This window comes from Phyllopteryx taeniolatus, chromosome 21 (genome assembly GCF_024500385.1).
Source record: "Phyllopteryx taeniolatus isolate TA_2022b chromosome 21, UOR_Ptae_1.2, whole genome shotgun sequence".
Taxonomy (NCBI): domain Eukaryota; kingdom Metazoa; phylum Chordata; class Actinopteri; order Syngnathiformes; family Syngnathidae; genus Phyllopteryx; species Phyllopteryx taeniolatus.
The window spans coordinates 7,877,712-7,900,706 of NC_084522.1; the positions used below are offsets into that span (position 1 = coordinate 7,877,712).

The 22,995-nt window shown below is 44.2% G+C and overlaps 2 protein-coding genes across 2 annotated transcripts in view; both read left to right on the forward strand.

Annotated features, from left to right (window-relative positions):
- The first annotated feature begins 2,477 nt into the window (after window positions 1-2,477).
- On the forward strand, window positions 2,478-12,098 carry myclb (MYCL proto-oncogene, bHLH transcription factor b). Its single transcript, XM_061760420.1, has 3 exons — window positions 2,478-2,739; window positions 4,230-4,904; window positions 9,101-12,098. The coding sequence occupies exons 2-3, from the start codon at window positions 4,256-4,258 to the stop codon at window positions 9,865-9,867; spliced, it is 1,416 nt and encodes a 471-aa protein (XP_061616404.1). The 5' UTR covers window positions 2,478-2,739; window positions 4,230-4,255; the 3' UTR covers window positions 9,868-12,098.
- Window positions 12,099-12,916: 818 nt separating this feature from the next.
- The window catches only part of trit1 (tRNA isopentenyltransferase 1), a 29,920-nt gene continuing 19,841 nt past the window's right edge, over window positions 12,917-22,995 (forward strand). The window contains 1 exon segment of the mRNA XM_061760147.1: window positions 12,917-13,128. Within this exon segment, the coding sequence (XP_061616131.1) occupies window positions 12,970-13,128 (159 nt within the window). The 5' untranslated portion in view covers window positions 12,917-12,969.

Sequence of the window (22,995 nt, forward strand, 5' to 3'; positions counted from 1 at the left end):
CCTTTTTTCCCCAGCCATCAGTCTTCTCTCAAGTGCATTCTTTTTGTTTTGGTTTTTAGTGTAATAAACATTTGGGCACGGGCGTTGATTTAATCACCCGTAGGGGGGACCTGGTGTCGATTTGAACGAGGCATCTATTCGAAAGGAGGCTTTTATCCATGGGAATGTTGGTGTACACCAGTATCAATATGGTGTGGTGTCAATAGTGCAGTTCCGTTAGAGGTGGAATTAATTATTTAAGCGCTATGTTCACTAAGATGTGAGCTGTACAGCCAGGTTTGCACTTGTTGCTGTGGAGTAGTTTCTTTTTTTTCGTATCTTTTCTTATTCCAAAAGAATGCATGTAAGACCCACCGAGCGACGCAGCCCACCATGAATGATTGGGTTGCTTTGTCTCATGGATGAAGCCAACTGCCACGCGTCATGATGGAGAGAGGTTAGATGTTCGTGTTTCTTGCTTTATTCCCTGGCAAACACGGTAGTGTGGTGTCTATTAGAGCGGACCCAACTAATTGAGGATATACAGTATAAGTATGTTTTTGCTCATACATGCAGCTTGGAATGTTCAAAGCCCAGATAGGCCTGGCGTGGTGATGCAACATGAAAATGCTGTTAACACAAAGGCCAACATAGTCTAGCAACAGGGGTGGTTTTATAGTTGAAGTGCAAGTGGTAAAATAGTCAAAAGGAACTAAATACATACAATTTCGCATGCAGATATTTTTAGATGAGCTATTCAGAATATACTTCTCTTTACATTACCACCATTTACTCTTGATGAGGATTTTAAGTGCTTCACATGAGATAAAAGGGAGAAAAAGAAGACAGGCTGAGGAAGGAAAAGTGCTGCCGACTGGGAAATCGAAAGCTGGTGGAGTGTTTCTCCAGTCGGTTAGTTCGACATCTCCCCTGGGAGACTGAGGATCTAACCCTCTAATGTCTCGGGGTTTCATGTCAGGTCGAGATCTTTTTGATCCGGGTTGACGGGGCGGTAAAAGCTCTGGGTGGATGGAAATAGGCGAGAAGAGGAACAGAGAACCAATGACAAGATCTGAGTTGTTTAAATGGGAAGACCGATGAGGGACGGGATTTCCCTGCTGTCTGCTTGTTGATGAACTCCGAAGGAGAAGTTATATATGGGATGTTTCCCAATAACCGTGCTCGAGACGTTGGCGCGCGCCAACGTTCCGTGAGTCACTCTGAGGGTTTCGTATGGCAAGAAAAACAAGTGTCAGCAGTTGTTGCGTACAGCTGTTAAGAACACACGCACGCACACAAACGCACGCATACACTCGCCAGACGCACAGCAGTCAAGGATCTGTGTTTCTACTTATGTACAGAGTGTAAGTAGTTTTGCCAACTACTGTACATATGGAAGTCGTTTAGGTATTTATTTGATCTCCTTGATATTCAGTTTAAGGTCTATGTACTAGTATGTGCTTTGTCCTCACTAGTAAGACAATTCAGGAGACTAGTAGAAGACTGTGTCTTACAAGTACCTTTTTTCCACTAATAGTGCCACTTTTGGCCTACTAGTACATCGACTTATAGCTCGATATCAAGGATATCGAATACATGCTCAAACGGCTTCCCATACCCCTGCAGTACAAGTATGCAATTACATACTACTAATGCATCACTACACACAACTACTAGGACATTTCTGTAACATGTATGACATATCTGCACACATGTAGGTGTTATGAGTGATGCAAAACTGCAGTTCTTGACATGTGTGTTCTAAATAATAATAATAATAATAATAAAAAGGTTTTCCAGGCTGCTACAGCTTAGAAAGAATGTTTTCATCATAAAATGTCATTTGGTAAATTAGGGTCTTGGATAATCCATTCAGTAATTGAATAGGCAGCCTTTTACCAGTAAATTGTGTTGTTCAAACATCCACTATGTGGATGTCTAAGGTCACCCAGTCAAACTGACATAAATTTTGTTGTCCATAATGCACGCAACATTGCAACAAAAAATGTTTTTTAGAAAAAAATATTTTGAACATAGATTAATGATCTGGGTATCTGGCTTAAGTACCAGTTGAGTGGTACTTAAGCTATAAACATCGTTTATGCTGTCAATTTAAAGTCGTAAAAGCTACCTTATGTTTTATCATGAGATTGAGTAAAATGTTCAGCAAAATTCTGTGACTTTCATTCAAAAATTTCACCCCATGACAGTCACTCTGTGTCATTTTTATAAAATGTCTGGGAGAAGAAATCAGCTCTGCATGCAGAGGGTCCAAATAACTAAATAAAGTAACACACTAAACATTGAAAATTTAATGCACTTAAAAAATAATAATAATAATAATCTTAAGTGGACGCGAAAAGTAAATGCTCAGTGCTTTCGATAACTGCAGCTGGTATTGTGATCACACCAGCGCTCCATTAGTTTTGTGGATGCACTGTCGCTTTAAACGGTGGGCGTGGCCTGCATACTACGACCCGCCCTCTCATGCATAATAGCCAAGCGTCCTTTCCCTTCCTGGGAAATCACACAGCGCGCCAGTCTGCCAAAGAAAGTGATCGCCACCGCAGCCGGCGCGGCCACTGCGGCGAGTTTCGCACAGGGTTTGTTCGCGGACTGTTTACAACGCAGGCGGAAGAGGAAAGAAAGAAGAAGCGGCAGTGACCCGTGTGCATCCGCCGTTTGACGCTCAGTACTGAGGTCGTCTGCTTTACGGAGGATCTATGAAGGAGCAAGCGGCTTTTTCAACGTGCACACCAGGTAAAAAAATAAATAATGTTTTTTTAAACTCAATTCGAAAGTCGTTCCCACGCTTCTACACGATAGTAGTTTTCTGGCGGTAATTGAGGACCCCAGCTGCATCGCTTGAGCTCATCGGCTCCTGTTTGATTAATTGATAAGAGGAGCGGGCCATGTCTTAAGTTTCCACCGCTAATTGAGCCACCGCCGTCTAATTTAATCACCTTTCTGCTGATCAGCTGAACAACCGTCCACCCTGCGCCCCTCTCAAGCATCCTAAGCATCCACCGTCTACTACTATAAAACAGTTATGTAATGAAACTCTATTGCGAAACGTGAAAGTTCTCAGCTTTTTCCTTTTGCCTTATCAGTGTTTGGCTCGATAGCGTTCCCCCCCCCCCCCCCCCCCCCCCCCCCCCCAAGCCTTAATCGGCTGGCTTCCTAAATAGATGAATTTATATGCTCGATAATGGGGTTCGGGTTTTGATTAGATTTGATAACATTGCAGATGTGCTCAAGGATGACACAGTCGCTGATTCACTTGGGTCGCTTCATTACCACAAGCGTGAAGAAAATATTCACACGAGAGCTGCTATTGGCCTAAACTCCTGCCCAGTCACTCCACGAGCAGACTTTCTTCCTTGAGCCCTTTCAAGATGAAATGTCCCTTTGTACTTTCATCAAATGTTCCTTTGCGCTTTCAGCATTGCTGACGTCGTTATTGTACTCACAAGTAGGGCTGGGACGATCGAATATTTCTAGAATCGATTATTCTCTCGATTATTCCATTGATGAATCTGATGAAATTATTTTGCGTGGAAGTTTATTGCTAAATCAATGTTTAACTGATTACTGGCTGTTAAGTGACTTATTTAATTGGTTTTCTTTAACGAATAAACAATCATTTAAAAATAAGATTTAATCGTTAAACAATACCAAATAAACAACAATGAAGTAATATCACATGGGAATCATGTCGTTCTGGGTACTAGCTTGACTGCTTCAGGTTCAACTAAATCGTCAATTACAGGTTATTTATACTACAGCTACAAATAATGGTTATTCTCGGAATGATTAAACTGCCTAATTTCCACAAATTTATTATGATTCAGTTACTGGTTCGGTCTGTAACATGTCAGCAAATAGGCAAAAATGTTCATTTTCCAACGTTAAACGCGTATATTTGCGAATGTCTTGTTTTTGTTAAACACAAAGATAATCAGGGCTTTCGTTGAAGACAGAAATCACAGATAATTTACTATTGAGAGGCCGAAATCAGACGATTTGCACAATTTTTAGTTTAAAAATGTCTCGAAACGATTAATGGTTCATCGAAATAGTTTTTGATTTTGATAATCGATTGGTTGTCGATTAATCAGGTAATTGTTGCCCCCTCTACTCATAAGAATGGGCTTCAGTTCAGTCCACACGAATGGGGTTCCATTCTTGATTATACTCGTGAGAATGGGTTTCAGCGCTGATACGAAGTGTGCTCCTCTCTCTCTTTGCAGACTGAGGGAACAGGGAGTGAGTCCCCATGCCGGGCATCAGTTCCTCCGCGGTGCCCCGTTATGACAGCTGGGACATGGACCACCTGGACCACTACCAGCACTACTTCTACGACCACCACCACGACCCGGATGAGGACTTCTTCAAGTCCACGGCACCCAGCGAAGACATATGGAAGAAATTTGAGCTGGTACCCACCCCGCCCATGTCCCCCATCCGGTCAGTGGAGGGGTCAGGCAGGTTCGGTCTGGTGTGTCCCTCGCTCGGGGACAAGCTGGAGTGGGTGTCTCAGTTTTTGGGGCAGGAGGACGAACAGCAGCAACAACAGCAGCAACAGGACCTCCCTTGCAAAGTGACCCCGGCCACTGACTCTATGGGGAACCTGAGCTCCATCATCATCCAGGACTGCATGTGGAGCGGGTTTTCGGCCGGACGGCAGCTTGAGAGGGTGGTGGGGGAGCGCTGCCACCCCTGCCATGCTAAGGGGGCCCCCGCCACCACCAAGGTGGTCGCCGGAACGTCACCGGGGAGGGCGCAGGGTGTAACCGCTGACACGCTGCCTCTCGGTTGTTTGGTGGCGGATTGCGTGGACCCGGGCGCTGTGCTCACCTTCCCCTTGGGCGGAGGCTGCAAGAAGCAAATCTCCTCTGGGTCAGAGTCTCACACCAACTCATCAGGTCAGTGTGTATAGAGGCACTCTTTTATGATATAGAAAAGGAAAGAAAAATGGTCACGGATGGATGGAACTTGGAACTTCAAGTTACAAGTTGTCGCTTGGTAGATTTTTATTCATTTTTTTGCGCTAATGTTGTGAGTTTGGGGGGGGGGACTCACAGATGCCCTTTCAGCTAGTTATTTTCCGATGCAGTCAAACACACAAATGCAAAGTGATATCACTCGCAAGGCACATGGAGCAGTCGCTAATGCTGAACTAACTCAGTGACTGCAGTGCCTTCTCATGAGGCCACGCCCCTAAAAGGCACACAACAACATACTATAGTGTGTGTTTTTATTTCTTGAGTGTACTGAACATCTATGATGAGACTAAGCCGGTCGTCAATCTTTGGCTTTGCTTCTCCGCTCTGGCTGGAACTAAGAATGCTTCGTGTGTGGCACATGACTGCATTGCGTTACCTTGGCGCATGCAACACATGCTCTAAGGGGTGACACGCCCAGTTGAACATCTGCCGCCTGGACCAGCGCCAGCGGACCAGCTGCTACCCCCACCCTCCCCCACCACCTCCCTCCAATGTTCCTTCGGTCTGACTTACGACTGCATCCTCTCTCCGCAGTGCCGTCTTGCGCTTGACATGAACTAGATAGGTTGGGAGGGAAGCAGCACGAAGGTTCTTATTAAATCTCACTTAAAGGTGATAGTGAAAAAAAAATGTACACTTATTTCAAACAATTCCCATGTGAAGTGTTGGTGACATGCTTTTGTCAAAATACCCCAAGGATCAAGAATTCTTGCATACTTTTACACCCTATTATGTAAGCCTCCTGAGACTTAGCCTGCTTTGAGAGGGTGGTCCTGTCTTGAAAATGAGGGGGCCTGCCCTACTCACTGCGAAACCAATGCAGAGTACAGCTGTCATTACCATGACAACTGGGGGCAATGCTAGGGGGTTGAACAAGGCAAGGGGCTTTAAGTTGCGGAAGCGATGTGAGTGTTTGAGCTTAAAATTGTCTATAGATGATACCACAAGATGGTGGCAAAGCACTACATGAAGCTCTTCAACTTGCTTCAACGTAGTTCCTTGGAATCACAATGCCACAAGATGGCCCCAAAGCAATACTTGTATGAGTTTTTCAGCACATAACAGAGATGCCCCGAACCCCCGCCCTCCACAAAAAAAGGGCATCCCCACTAAGTACATTGGTATTTTTTTTTTTTTATTATACACTGTATAACAACAGTATGTGAGTGACTTGGGCAATTGTACTATGAGACGAATGATGAAGCCTGAAATAATGAAAATGTCGATTTAGTTTTCTTCCTCATTGTGAATTCTGGGCCTATTTACCTGAACACAATTCTGTTCTGTCGTATGAATGGCAACCCATGGATACACAGGTTAATTGTACCTTCTGCCATCTAGTGGAAGAGCATTGAATTGTTCTGCCTGTTGCTAGATGTCGCTGGCATAGATGAACAAAGATGAATTTTCTGAATGAATAAATGAATCCAATTTTTCAAACCAGTTAAGTTGGACAATTTCCTGTGGCACAGTGGTTGGGAATCATGTGGTGCATGCATTGGACACTTCCTAGCACAAAAATAACCGCCCACCATCTCTACCGTGTTGACAATTTTACCGAACAGTCTAGTATCAAGAACTAATGCAGCTCTGCTTACGCTTTAAGGTCGACATGATTAGTGTTTCTGACATTGTAATTTGACAATGGATTGAAAGTGGCTCGGGATCTTAACCCGGCATAGCTTCCAAGTCTTGGGCAAAGAAACTTTGTGTGGTGAAGAAGGACTCGCTCACAGACACATTTTTGGCAAAAGGCAGATAAAAGATTTACATTGTTAAATTTCACACTTAGGTTGGACTATATTATGGACTTTTTGTCAGCAAGCAATTAAAAAAACAACTTTCCATTAAATGGCCCCTTTTTAAATGTTCCTAAGTGCAGACCTACTTTTCCATTTCCACTCGCTGAAGGCATACGACTGAGCTCGGTATGTAGGCGAGCATGTGATGTCGAAATTAGACCGTGCATAATGGCGCGTGGAATGTCACAAAGGAGACTTGTTGCTGCATTCCTCCATTCAACATGCCGCGGCGCCAATTGTGTCAGTAGGGTGGCATCGCTCTGAGCGCCGACGGGCATATGAATAGGTCGGCAGGGACGCGCGTAGATGAGATGGGGGGGGAGGAGGAATAATCAGTGGAAATAAATCTTAAATTCCCTGTTAGTGTTTTTCTAGTTGACTTTGGACACACCTCCCTTGAAAACTTCAGGTGTTCTTCCTTGAGAGATTACTACTTCCCGAGCATTGAAATCCGCTGAGGTGCAATTACTTTAAATGCGCGTTTCAATTTACAAGAGCGGAGAAAATCCCACAAGATTTTCGTCTTTTACCGGGATTTGCGTCTCCGTAAACCTTTTTGCTCTGTTTTAAAAAATCTTTCTCCTTCCAGTAAATAAAACAATGAGGGATCTTGTGCCACATGGAATATTATTGCTGATTTCCACTCGAGTGCCTTTTTAACTTTGTCCAAATGAATGACGATGGGGAATTTCCACTCAGGGACTTGGCCTCAAACAGTTTGTATTAGAGATGAGCAAGCACTAAACTCGATTTCTTTAATCCACAATAGTGGAAACAATTATTTTGTTTTTAAAGGGACCGAAGGCTCTCAATGTTCTGAACTTTTATTTCCAAGCCAGTGTCTTATTGAGCACAACAATCCTGCTGCACGGATGCGTTGTGCCATAACTGATGTCATTTTGTGGTACTTTAAAGGGGTACTTTCATACCAATTTTTCATAATTTATTAAATTTTATTTATTTTAATGAATATTTTTTTCATTTATCTATGCCAGCGACATATAGTGACAGGCAGAACAATTGTATGCTCTTCCACTAGGTGGCAGAATGTTCTAGTAACCTGTGTGCCCACATTTTGCCATTCATACAACTGAATAATACTAGCTTTTTGTTCAACTAAATGGGACCAGAGTTCATACAAAATGCATTTGTGATGAAACTGAGACAAGATTACAATGCACTGTATAAACTTTTTACTATTTGTGACTTTTTTTGTTTAGTGTGTGTTGACATTTTTCTAATGTAAAATCCAGTGGAACCTCGATTTACGAGTGCCCAAGTTTCCGACTTTTTCAGGTTATGAGCTGTCACCCGGTCGTTTGTTTTCGCTCAATGCTGAAAGTGAGTGGTGGCTATCTGAAGCTCAAACCCAGCCTCGCAACATAAAAATACACCAATACGAAATGAAAACACTTACAAGGAGCATGTAAGTCAATGTACCACTATGTGCCTTGGCTCTCTAAAGGTTGGGCAAAACTTTGAGTACAAAAAACCCACTGGAATTTAATTACTTCCGTGACCACGCTTGTAACGGGAACCATTTGCATCTTAAATCATCTTTCCCTATTTAAATTAATGGAAATGCCATTAATCTGTTCCAGCCTCCAAAAAAAAACCCAACAATGTTTTCAAATATTTTAACAAGAAATGTAGCGCTCTATAATATTGTACTTTTATAAAATAGAGTAATAAGTACGTAGAATGTAAAGAATTAAGGTTTGTGCATCATGATTTAATGATTCAATTCAACTAATTGTGCTGCTCCTTCTGGGGGGGGGGGGGGGGGGTAATACAGAAGAGTAGTTTCACAACTACTGTGACTCGTTAGGCTGCTGAAATATTAGTTTCTGATTGCAGAGGACAAGGAACATGACTGAGTTTTGATTGTCTGTCTACGTGTTGCCCCACTGTTTGTGGTCCAATATCAGTTGCCTAAAGTGTTATAATACTGCAACTTTGGATGCCAATGTTTAGCCCATTAATGGCCTTTTCTTTTTATTTCCACCCCTTTTTTTTAATAATTGTGAGCTAGGATAGGATGGCATTTTGTCAGACCTCAAATATGTGAAACATAGAGGGCCAAAACTTGTTTCGTAAGAGGCCACTTTTACAAAAGAGCAAACAACAAAACAAAAAACATGCTTTCAAAGACGCTCTTTGTTGTATGAAGCGCTTACAATTGAGAGAGGAGGTCTGCAGTCTCCCTTTATCAGTAGATAAAAGATGTTGTGATCGTTCATGATCATGATCGTTCTCATTCGCCACAAGCAAAGTTCAAAGTACTATTTGCCAAACTGCTGCTTATCCTTCCAGATGATGAGGACGACCAAGACGAGGATGAAGAGGAGATCGACGTGGTCACCGTGGAGCACAAGCAACGCAAATCCCGTCGTCTGGTCAACGGCCGCAAACCCGCGACCTTAACTGTGCGAGCGGACCCCCTGGACCCCTGCATGAAGCGGTTCCACATCTCCATCCATCAGCAGCAGCACAACTACGCAGCCCCGTCGCCAGACACACTTCCGCTGTCATCAGCGGAACCGCCGCTGCCCCGCAAGAGGGTCCGCCAGGAGGCCTCCGCCCTGGCGCTCCACCAACCGGGTCAGCACTCTCACTACCACCAACCCCGGCTCGGCCACGCCCCCTCGAACTTCGACAGCAGACGGTCTCATGCTACCACGGCCGGGGCCCGTTCGGAGTCGCCTGACCTCGGCGCCTCGTCCCCCACCTCCCCTGCGTCGCCGTCGTCGCCCCCCTGCTCCTCGTCGTCGTCGTCGTCCCCGCCGCACCTCTCCAGCCCCCAGTCGTCGGACTGCGAGGACACGGACCGACGCAAGGCCCACAACTTCCTGGAGCGCAAGCGGCGTAACGACCTGCGCTCGCGCTTCCTGTCGCTGCGGGACGAGATCCCCGGCCTGGCCAACTGCGCCAAGACGCCCAAGGTGGCCATCCTCACGCGGGCCACCGAGTACCTGCGGCAGCTGCACGCCGGCGAGCGGCAGAAGGCTCAGGAGAGGAAGCAGCTGAAGGTCAAGCAGGCGCAGCTCCTGCAGAGGCTGGCGCAGCTCAAGCGATCCTGAATGCTCCCGGAACTGAAAACTGAATGAAGGAGAATGGACACTCATTTAGATACGTTGGAATTGTGCAGGTGGATTTTCTTTTTTTGTTGTTCTTGTGATTTGCACAGTTAGCTTGTGAGTGATAGACAAAGGCCGTTAGCCAGTCGGGACAGCAAATGTAGGACTGCACGGGTCCTTGGTTGTTATCTCAATACACTGCTCACAAAAAGTTCGGGATATCGGGCGTTTGGAGGAAATTTTAGGATGCACTTTAATATTTATAGGTGAATTTGACCTTGTTTAAACATTTGAAGGCGCATGTCCAACTGTTCAATTTATTCAATAATTGTTCTATAACAAGGGGCTGAATGGCTCCATGAATCCACAAATACATTTCCAGGAACGTCCACCTATGGCTTTCTGTGACTCTTCCAGTCTCTCGCCCTCTGTTGCAACCTACAACAAAGGAGCTGAATGGCACCCATGAAATAACAAATACATTTACTGTTTCAATTAAATTTGGTATTTAAACAGTCCTAAAAACACCTAAATTGAGCAACAGTACCTTGCCATTATGAGGCTTCAAACTGATTCTCAGAGGGAAGTGGAGACTGGAGGAGTCACAGAGAGGCAGAATTGGAGATCTTGGAAATTTTCATGGATTTAACTGTTGTGAACTTTGCCATTCAGCTCCATGTTAGATAAGAGCAGCTATGCAAAAAAGTGCTGAAATGCTGACCGAAGATCAAACCAGCTTTTTATGTGCATCCTGAAATTTCAACGAAAAACCCAATATTGCTTTTTTTTGTGCGTCCCCCCCCCCCCCCCCCCCCATGTTAATGAATTAGACACTGAAGTGCTGCATGGGTTGGGGGGCTCCGTGTGATGGTTGGTCCGGACAGACTGGAAGACCTCCACCCTTATTTCTGCACTATTTTGTGCCATTCGCCATAGCCCTCAAACACTTTTTTTAAATTTCACCCCTGAAAAATGGCTGTCTGTAACCATTTGTAGCTCAAGTGAAACTTATTTAAACAGTTTTGTAGCATTAATAATTTGATTGATTTATTTTTATCCCCAAACTAGAATCTGTACAAATATAGAATTATTGTGCCATGGAGAACAGCCAAATGGTGAATGTCGGCTTCAGTATATCAACCAAAAGAAATTCCTAAGAGAATGGCTTCAATTTCATTTCTTTTCATTGTCAACCATTTTGGGAAATGAAGCCCACTGTATATCTCTATCCTCTTGCTGTCGTATTATTTTATTTGTAAATGTTTATTTTCATCCACCATGGACGCCTCTTGAAGGTTTTCGGCGTTGGCGGCCGATCCCATTATGTGTACATAGTAGCCCGTTTCTGTACAGTCCCTTTGGAACCAAAACCAGAGCTGTGTACTTTACTCATCTTATTTTTTTAATTTTTATTCCCCCCCACCCCATCAATTTGTCTTAAAGCTTACTGGCTTTTTTTCCAGAGATAACTCAAAAGCTATTTTTGTTAATAAAACTAAATGATAAAACACTGAGTAGGACTTGGATTGCATGGGACACTTTGACACACATCAATGCCTCCTTGTTTGCGTTTTCTGTGTCTTGGGCAAAAAAAGAAAAGTCACTTAACAAAGTTTGATACTATATTTTCCTACAGAGCTGTGTTCAGTGTGAGCTGGTTTTTTGTTAACGTGGCTGACAGGGGCCTTTCTGGTGGTTGTGTGCTGAATGCGGATGCGTGGAATTAGTGTGATTAAAAGCCCCCGGACCTGTAGCGCACCGTCTTGGTGGGGAAGGAAGCCTCTTAATGATTGTATTGTTGTTGCTTTTTGCATGCTCTGTGTTCCCCACAGTCTAGAAGCAACCCAGCTTAGAATATCTCAGAGTAGCATGTCCTGTCTTTGCCAGCACTCAGGAATAGCTTTGTCGCTTATATCCCGCTGTATGTAACAACCTCAGGAGCCCCCCCAGAATCAATGAATCACCCTTTTCTTTTTTTCTTTCTCCTCCTGCCCACATCCTTCCGCTCATCAATTCAGTACAAACCCACCAGTTTCCCCTCGTTTTCGTTTCTCCGAAAGTTTCATTTATTTAAATGTTTGATTTGTATCTGTTGCCAGATGTGGCCGTTGCTAATACATTTGCAGTTCATTTTGGAGCCATGTTTCAGCACTTTTTTTTTCTTTCTCTGTACCTCAAGCCTATATGTATAAAGATTCTTTCAGAAAATCAATAAATTTAATTGTTTGACATCATATTCAGACCCGTTTGGCTTATTACCCTCCAACACCTCTAGTGTATATACATAGAACGGTATGAATGAACGCAAATGTCTGTCAGTTATGTATTCCATTTACTGAGCTTAGGGGTGAGCAAATGTGATTTTTAAAATGGACAGTTGGGGCCAGGTCATTTTAGGATGAGGTGGAAAAAATGTGTAAAATGTTTATTTTCATTTAAGTTTCTTCATTGTAATCTAAAGTGCAATAAAATGTAATTACAAATGACAAAAAAATAATACTACTTGTAGATTTTATTATGATAGAATTATTTTTAATTTAATTATAATTGACCAATTTGATAAAGCAAATATGAAAAAGTCAAATGTACACTGCCAGTCAAAACTTCGGACGCAGTTTCTTATTCAATATCATGATAGTATGTCAACATTTTCAAACAAATTGCTTTATTTACACTCATTTTCCATTTTATTCATAATGAATAAAAATAAATTATAGATTTATCTCTTGAAGAGATGCATTAAAAATAAAACACCTCAAAATACATTTTAACTAGCCAAGTTTACAATAAAACTGCTAAATGAATACAGCAAATATTACACTTGATAATGTAGGCACCTTATATATACTAAATATAATAAATATGGAATAGATAAACAAACATGGCATTTTTATTTTATTATGGCGTTGGAGTTAGCAATGAATGAATGAAAGAAATGTCAAACACCATTAGGCTGTGTTCTGTCTCCAAGCATTACCACAAGTGGAAACGCTCTTGGCGTTACCGCGGAAACGACTGCCTGTTGCCAGGCAACGATACCCCGCCTTCTTGTCTACGCATTCCCGCGCATGCGCGTTTGGGGCCGCCTGATTCGAGAGAGGCATCATGGCGACGTCCACGCGTTGCATGAAGTGTGCCTTGGGGAGAGCGATGTCGCCGTCTTTGGTGGTCATTTTAGGAGCTACCGGCACCGGAAAATCAAAGTTGGCCGTTGAGATCGGAAAACGACTCCGGGGAGAGATAATCAGCGCCGATTCCATGCAGGTAGGAAGCGTGGCAACGCGCTGAAGGACGCCGTTTGTAGTGACAAGCTGAAGTTAGGCTATTAAATAGACAACGAGGCATTAAAAATGAAATCTAGTCAACCAAACAAGTGTAGCTCAGACTGTTGAATTCCTCCTCCCGTCAACGGTAAAACGTCGAATGGTCCTGCGTAATGGAAGGCAAAAACTACTCCAACGTCGAAGCTTGTCCTGAATGCGCTTACAAATTAATAACAATTTTAAAATAAATACGGCATTCGGGACACAATTTAACGGACTTCTTCCACCAATGTTAATGAATTATTATTAACATTGTTATAACTATAGTAGGCTACGTTATGGTTCTTGAAGAATAACGTCAAACATGACGAATCTACGGACGGTGCCATTTTGATTCCAGGTCGGGGCCGCAGTGGGCTGTTCCATTTCATGATATTGATTGACACCATCATTGAAGGCAGCCCTATGGGGGGCACAAGCCAGTGGAAACTGTAGGCCGGTCCCAAGCCCGGATAAATGCAGAGGGTTGCGTCAGGAGGGCATCCGGCTTAAAACTTTGCCAAACAAATATGAGCCTTCGTCCAAAGAATTCCATACCGGATCGTCCGCCACCGCCGCCGTCAACCTGCAGGGCGCTGGTGGAAATTCAGCTACTGTGGGTCGAAGTCGAAGAAGAAGAAGAAGATGTGGAAAGCGGGTTCCTCGGCAGAAAGAGAAGAGGAAAGCACAGAGCCTAGAACTGAATTTGGGGACTTTGAATGTTGGGCCTATGGCAGGAAAATCTCGGGAGTTGGTTGACATGATGATTAGGAGAAAGGTTGATATATTGTGTGTCCAGGAGACCAGGTGGAAAGGCAGTCAGGCTAGAAGTTTAGGGGCAGGGTTTAAATAATTTTACCATGATGTAGATGGGAAGAGAAATGGAGTCAGGGTTATTTTAAAAGAAAACTGGCTAAGAATGTCTTGGAGGTGAAAAGAGTATCAGATCGAGGGATGAGGCTGAAACTTGAAATTCAGGGTGTTATGTATAATGTGATTAGTGGCTATGCCCCACAGGTAGGATGTGACCTAGAGGTGAAAGAGAAATTCTGGAAGGAGCTAGACGTAGTAGTTCTGAGCATCCCAGACAGAGAGAGAGAGAGAGTCGTGATTGGTGCAGATTCTAATGGACATGTTGGTGAAGGAAATAGGGGTGATGAAGAAGTGATGGGTAAGTACGGCTTCCAGGAAAGTAACTTGGACGGACAGATGGTGGTAGACTTTGCAAAAAGGATGCAAATGGCTGTAGTGTACACTTTTTTCCAGAAGAGGCAGGAACATAGGGTGACCTACAAGAGCGGAGGTAGAAGCACGCAGTTGGATTACATTTTGTGTAGACGATGTAATCTGAAGGAGGTTACCGACTGTAAGGTAGTGGTAGGGGAGAGTGTGGCTAGACAGCATAGGATGGTGGTGTGTAAGATGACTCTGGTGGTGGGGAGGAAGATTAGCAAGACAAAGGCAGAGCAGAACACCATGTGGTGGAAGCTGAGACAGGACGAGTGTTGTGCAGCTTTTCGGGAAGAGGTGAGACAGGCTCTCGGTGGACAGGAGGAGCTTCCAGAAGACTGGACCACTGCAGCCAAGGTGATCAGAGAGGCAGGCAGGAAAGTACTTGGTGTATCTTCTGGCAAGAAAGGAGAGAAGGAGATTTGGTGGTGGAACCTCACAGTACAGGAAATCATACAAGGAAAAGGGTTATTTAAGAAGAAGCGGGACACTGAGAGGACTGAGGAGAGGCGAAAGGAATACATTGAGATGCCACACAGGCCAAAGGTAGAGGTGGCAAAGGCCAAGCAAGAGGCATATGCCAGGTTGGACACTAAAAGAAGGAGAAAAAGATCTATACAGATTGGGCAGACAGAGGGATAAAGATGGGAAGGATGTACAGGAGGTTAGGGTGATTAAGGATGGAGATGGAAATATGTTGACTGGTGCCAGTAGTGTGCTAGATCGATGGAAAGAATACTTCAAGCAGTTGATGAATGAGGGAAATGAGAGAGAAGGGAGAGTAGAAGAGGCAAGTGTGGTGGACCAGGAAGTGTTAATGATTAGTAAGGGGGAAGTTAGAAAGGCATTAAAGAGGATGAAAAATGGAAAGGCAATTGGTCCTGATGACATTCCTGTGGAGGTATGGAAGCATCTAGGAGAGATGGCTGTGGAGTTTTTGACCAGCTTGTTCAATAGAATTCCTGAGGAATGGAGGAAAAGTGTGCTGGTGCCCATTTTTAAGAACAAGGGTTATGTGCAGAGCTGTGGGAACTATAGAGGAATAAAGTTGATGAGCCACACAATGAAGTTATGGTAAAGAGTCGTGGAGGCTAGACTCAGGACAGAAGTGAGTCTTTGCAAGCAACAGTATGGTTTCATGCCTAGAAAGAGTTCCACAGATGCATTATTTGCCTTGAGGATGTAGATGGAAAAGTACAGAGAAGGTCAGAAGGAGCTACATTGTGTCTTTGTAGATCTAGAGAAAGCCTGTGACGTAGTACCCAGAGAGGAACTGTGGTACTGCATGCGGAAGTCTGGAGTGATGGAGAAGTATGTTAGAATAATGCAGGACATGTACGAGGGCAGCAGAACAGTGGTGAGGTGTGCTGTAGGTGTGACAGACGAATTTAAGGTGGAGGTGGGACTGGATCAGGGATCAACCCTGAGCCCCTTCCTGTTTGCAGTGGTGATGGATAGGCTGACAGATGAGGTTGGACTGGAATCCCCGTGGACCATGATGTTTGCAGATGACATTGTGATCTGCAGTGAAAGTAGGGAGCTGGTGGAGGAACAGTTAGAAAGATGGAGGCATGCACTGGAAAGCAGAGGAATGAAGATTAGCCAAAGTAAAACAGAATATATGTGCATGAATGAGAGAGGTGGTGGGGGAAGAGTGAGGCTACAGGGAGAAGAGATAGCAATGGTGGAGGGCTTTAAATACTTGGGGTCAACCGTCCAGAGCAATGGTGAGTGTGGTCAGAAAGTGAAGAAACTGGTCCAAGCAGGTTGGAACGGGTGGAGGAAGGTATCAGGTGTGTTATGTGACAGAAGAGTCTCTGCTAGGATGAAGGGCAAAGTTTATATAACAGTGGTGAGGCCAACCATGATGTACGGATTAGAGACAGTGGCACTGAAGAGACAACAGGAAGCAGGGCTGGAGGTGGCGGAAATGAAGATGTTTAAGTTCGCTCTTGGAGTGACCAGGCTGGGTAAAATTAGAAATGATCTCACAGAGGGACAGCCAAGGTTCGATGTTTTGGAGACAAAGTTAGAGAGAGCAGACTTCGATGGTTTGGACACGTACAGAGGAGAAATAGTGAGTATATTGGTAGAAGGATGATGAGGATGGAGCTGCCAGGCAAGAGAGCTAGAGGAAGACCAAAGAGAAGGTTGATGGATGTCGTGAGGGAAGACATGAGGGCAGTTGGTGTTCGAGAGGAGGATGCAGGAGATAGGCTTACATGGAAAAGGATGACGCGTTGTGGCGACCCCTAAAGGGACAAGCCGAAAGGAAAAGAAGAAGATTGACACCATCATTGATATGAACAAAAGGTAGATAAATGAGTACCTTCGAGCTGCGTACCGACAGCCACATTAAGCTAGGAGGGTCAAAGTTGTAAGCGCATGCTGTTTGTGGACGCCACGAAAATCAAAAAGACAATGATACCTGCACATTGTGCTGCAGACGGTTGCACACAAAGTCATAAAATCACAGCAATGGAACTGGGAATATCTTTTTACGGTTAAAAAGCAATTTGGAGCTGTTTTTTAAAATATAATGCATTGAAAGCAAAAAAAGTAAACTTAATGAAAATTGTTTGAAATATGAGCATGTTGTCAATGTACACGTATTGCCTTTGAAGGGAACTTTCCCCCCACTATTGTGGCCGCTACTACGTTGTAGTTTAAATGTATGTTCAACTGCATCATATATACACAGTACAGTATGTGTGTTTTTAATATTTTCCCTTCCATTTAGATAATTAAGGTAGCCCACAATGTAAAAATGCGGCAATAAAAGTCCAGTGCGATTGAGGGTGGAGAATTGCCTTTTAATGGAGACAGTAACGTTACCGTGGTTACCAGAGCATCATGGAGATGGCCTATTAAAATGAAGGCCACGTTCCTCTTAACTGTCAACTGTTTGTCTTGCTGTAATTTGAAACTCAAACCAGCAGCTCCTGACATTTGACACTTCTTCTTTGTGACAATCTGTTTCTTCCTTGATAATCGCGCCACGGTTTTGCGGTTCAATAAAGAATAACACCGGACAGTATATTGCTTGTGAAGAGTCATAGTTTTTCTGTTGCAGCGCATTGATCGATGTGCGGTTCTCAATTGCTTGATGTGAGGCAGAGTCGCTCACCGTAATTTCTTTGGGACGGTTCACTTTAGTCTCTTTTGGCTGCGTCGTTCGGTGTGCGGTGGGCCGTACTATCTGACCAGCGTTGCACTCATTGGGTTATTTTTTTTTACGGCAAAAGCATAGTGCTATATTGGAAACAGTTAGAAGTCTCCCCTAAAACTACTGCCAATGTCTTGTCGAACGGATTTCGAACAGCGAAATATTGTTTCTGTTCTGACGTGCATGTCTGATTTAGCAGGAAATGCGTATCTTGGATGAGTGTTATGTGTCATGTTTTTGGCTTTTCGGAGAGGTATCGTAAAGTGAGTGTTTTTCAAGGCCTGGTGGCAACAAATGTAGATACTTCACAGAAAAAGCACCTGTGTGGATGATCAGAATGGTATCACCAATGTCTGTGTGTGCGTGTTTGTGTGTGTGTCTTTATAGATAAGAAGCGTCTGCGACGAGCTCTCCAGGTGTTATCTCCATTCTCTTTGGGCCGTCCTCTCTGTTTGGTTGTCAAGCTGCGTCGTCGTGGCAACCAAATAGCGTCCGTACACACCAAAACCAATTCCGCTCGAGTCTGATTCACGCACGCTCCGACTCCCATAATTGTCATTGGCCTCATAATTTTAACCCTGCACGTCTGCTGTTTTTGTGTTGTGTCCTTGACAGTGGGATTCACCTGCTATTGGGTTAACTGGGTTACGCTAATAACATCTCTTCCCGGAATATCTCCGAAGACCAGTGGCTCTTGGAGGTGAGAAAAAACAGTGGCCTAGTTAGCGCGCCTCGCTCCACAATCCCCGGCCTTGTTGCCACCCTCCCGTTAGGACGTGCGACGGCCAGAGAGAAGGCGCAAAAACGCCATGTGGACGTGACGGGAGAGACTGAGACTGTTTATGTGCGAATGAGGACTGTGTGCAGGTCCGAGCTGGCCCGTGTTGTCTTTGGGATAGGAAACAGTCTGGGCTTGTTTGGGAGAAAGCGACATTGTGCTGAGCTGGTGCATATTCAGCGTCGAGCTATGCCGAACCGGCGGCTGATAGTGAATGGTAGCTGGGAAGTGCCCATTGTCCCGTATAGAATCGGTTCCCACAGTCCCTAACACTCCTTTTGTGTTCCAATTACCCCCTTCTCCATGCCCCCTCTACCCACACTTCATTGGACATGCAGTGAGATATTCTTCCCTCATTAAATGAACACGCTATCCATAGCACACATACGCACACAATGTTTGGCTGTACTATCAACAAACCCCGACATTCCCAAAGTGGGGGTCCACGACCCTAACAGGGTCTTTCAGAAGCTTCCAGAAAAATGGAACCTCTATGTTCAGTTTGGGAGCACGATGGGAAATTGTCATTTTCACAGGCGCCCATCAGCTGGTACAGAGGAAGTCGTAGAAGGCCTAAATTAGCCAGTAATTCATCAAACCACACACAGCCCTCAGATAGAACTGGGTTAATAGTGTGGTACATGAACCGTGCCGCTAAATGAGGCCCCTTTTTTTTGTGTAGTCCACACTAAGACTAGTTCTTGAAAGAGGCTGTTTGTTGTTGTGCACGTAAAAGGAGCATCTTTGTTCCCGAGTCAGCGTGGATTCCAGAACAATGTAAGAACAACACAAATGGAAAATACAAATACAGTGGTACCTTGACTTATGAGTTTAATTTGTTCCCTGTCCAAACTCTGTGTAGTAATAAATTGGTGCGATGGCGGCAAGTCTGGAGGAAACAGGAAAGTGTCCGTAAAACACAGAATGTCCAAAGTTTTTACTCATTTCACACTTAACAAGGAAGATAAAGCGCAACGTGTACCAGAGCAGCATGTTTACAATCGCCAACACAAGGTAACGTATGCATTGGCAGAGAGGGGTATATCATCATCATCATCATATATCATCTATCAATTTTCTATAGCGCTTGTCTTCATTAGGGGCACTGGTGAGCTGGAAGCTAGTCCAGTTGACTTTTGGGCGAGAGGCGGAGTACACCCTGGACTGGTTGCCAATCAATCATTGGAGATCAAATAATCCATTAATGAAAAAAAACAATGATGTCAATGGGTCAACCGTGCACAAAGCACCTGGTGGGATTACTCAAGTTTTCACACGCCTGTTTAGAGAAAAAAAAAGTAATTTTCATTTATGACATGCAGTCATGTGTGTTGATGTGTTAACTAACAACATATTGTTATCGGGAAATAAATGGCTTTTCTTGGTAGGGGGCAGTGTGTCTGTGTGTGGGCAGGGTGCTGTCCTTCAGAGGATGTGAGGGGTCAATTGAATAGGTCATGCGTGTGTCCGAGGGCCTTTAGGGGAGTCACTTCTGGTGGGCGCTGACCATTCACTTTACGCATGCTTGGACGTAAGAGCTGCTGCGTTGCTTTCTATTTGAGCTTGGCGACAAAAGAGGTCTATTTGTCACTGTGGGAATGTGTGAGAAATATGCTGCAGCACAGCCGCCTCATGTCATCAGTTTGCTTGCGGAGCTTTAAAATAGCACACGGAATGGCCGGCCATGTTGTTTGTTACTGGCCGGAGGGGCTGGCACTCCCACCGATTACTTTTTGACACATTCAACCCTACGTCCCCAATTCAGTATCTGACAAAAGTGAGTCCACCCCTCACATTTTTGCAAATGTTTTATTATATTATGATACAACATTAAATAAATAACAATTGCTGCAATTTGTAGTAGTCAGCGTACAGCTTGTATAACAATGAAACTTTACTGTCCCCTTAAAATAACCCAACACACAGCCATTGTCTAAACAGCTGGCAACAAAAGTGAGTACACCTCTAAGTGAAACTGTCTAAATTGGGTCCAGGTAACCATTTTCCCTCCATGTGTCATGTGACTTGTTGGTGTTACAAGGTCTTGGGTGCAAATGGGGAGCAGGTGTGTTCAGTTTGGTGTGATCGCTCTAACACTCAAGCTGATCACTGGAAGTTCACCTCATGGCGAAGAACTCTCTGGATATCTAACAGAAAGAATTGTTGCTGCACATAAAGATGGCCAAGGCTGTAAAATTACAAATAACCAGAAACTGAGCTGCAGCACGGATTATATGGAGCGGTGATCCAGAGCGTGGGATTTGTTGCGGCTACAGGTGACAGACGAGACAGACTTTGGCCGATTTTGGGACTCCATGACTGTGACGTTAAATGGAACGATAGCCAATTAGTTTGCAAACTGAAGATCTCCCTTTTGCCCGACACAAATAGTGGAGCAACTGGTGGAGTGTTTGTATAATGTGGAGGTTGTCCTCGCATGCACACCAGCTGCTTATTGACGTATTAGACACATCCTCCAGTTCACACTCACTTCTCCCCTCCCTCCTTCTCCTACTGTGACTGTGACCTGTCTAGGCTCGTGACGTATCTGTTTATGTTGAAATTGAGACGCCGCCTCCGCCTACATCGCATTTTCTGATGAATTATCGAAAACGCAAGGCTGGTTAACTCCGTTTTCCGTCCCCCACACCCGTGCGCCTTCGTTGAACGGCAATGGCAGCACGTGGGTGCGGCGGCTGCTACAGTAACGCAGTGAGGGAGAAGTGGATGCAAGGGAGGATGGATGGAGGAGGTGGGAGGAGGAGGAAGGACAACGGCATGAATGATTTATCAGTCTGGCATTACTGGGCCATTCCCCACAGAGAGTAAGCGAGAGGAGATGGTAGATTAAATTGTTGAAGGGTGGTGCTTTGAGGGAAAAGATGAGAGTGGAAGGGGGGAGGAAATAATCATGTACTGTTAGTAGATGGGCGGCACGGTGGGGACTGGTTAGCACATATGTCTCACAGTTCTGAGGACCGGGGTTCAAATCCCGGCCTCGCCTGTGTGGAGTTTGCACGTTCTCCTCGTGCCTGCGTGGGTTTTATCCGGGTACTCCGGTTTCCTCCCACATCCCAAAAACATGCATGGTAGGTGTGAATGTGAGTGAGAATGGTTTGTTTGTTTCTATTTGCCGAGCGATTGGCTGGCGACCAGTTCAGGGTGTACCCCGCCTCTCCCCCAAAGATAGCTGGGATAGGCTCCAGCACGCCTGCGACCCTAGGGAGGAGAAGCGGTACAGAAAATGGATGGATGGATGTTAGTAGATGCAAACATTAGAACCAGAGTGGTCACTAGCTATTGGTAAAAATCTACCAAGACATTTCCCATCACCTCTCAGATTTTCTTCAAATTCTGAGGTGTGGGTGGAAATGGAAGGAAAAGAGCAGAACGCAAAACATTTTCAACTAATTTGCGATACCGCTCGACTTAAAAATCTTTGAACTTCAACACTTTTGAAGCAAATTTTGGTATCATTATGAAGCTCTTTCATAGTCGTACTTGTATTATGATGGAGTACCCATGATCAATTATAAATAATGATTGTTCCTTTAATGCAACCAACTAAGAGCTCGATTGTGATTTTCATTATTTTGTTTGTCGAGAACAGATGAAAAAGAGACAAATGTTTGAACTGTCCTTCAGCAAATGGTTTTACATGTATTGCCTAGAAGTGTTTTATGTATAAATATTTACTGTAATTATGACTACTACTGCGCAATCCAACATTTGTACACATTTGGGATACGTGACCATTGTTGGAACTGAACTACATCGTAAACCAACCCCTTGCACGTACCCAGGTTGATATTCAAAACTATTGAGAGGGAGTTGCAGAAAAACACCTAAAGTAACATGCTGATGTAAATACAGTATAACCTCTTTGGTGTTGGTAACAAATGGGTTCCTTGGAGCTGATTTTTGATAATGAAAAAAATGGGGAAAAGTCTGGCACAAATTTGGGTCTGCTGACATTTGTCACGTCTCCCCTCAGCACTTTAAAAAACAAAAAAACAAAAAACAAAAACTCTTATTGTAAAGCACAGGAAGCGAGATGGTATCTTTGGCATCATCATTAGCTCACCCTATCAAATCAACCACAGTGCCACGGAGACCTGCTTGCTTTATCTCTCCCTCCATCCTCTTGTTTTTTTCCCTGAATCCTATTTTCCTTTTCTCAATGAATGTTTGTTTTTTTCTCTCTCTCTTTCTCTCTCCCCCACCCCCTCTGCCTTTCCCCCACACTCTCCTCCATGTGCCAAAGGAACAGCTGTTTCATGCAGCACGTACGGCTGGCCGATGCCGGCCCACCGCAGGCCCTCCTGAACTCCAGACACTGAGCTAATTGTCTTATCGCATCCAGGCTTCCACGTGCATTTAGTGGCGAAGGAGGTCAGCTCGTTCTCCATTTAACTGGTATTAAAGGAGACATGGCTTTTTTTTATTTTTTTTATATATAATTTGAAGCAAAACCTACTTTACACGCTTTATTTTCGCCACACTGAACTCAACCTGTTTTGAGGCTGTGGTCCTGTCTCATGCAAATGAGCCACTGCTCACCCCCCCCTCCCTCTTCTACTGCCGGACCATTGCAGAGTATGTTTTTGTATTTTTTTATTTTAACCATAATGACCAGGGGCAGAGCTAATGGGTTG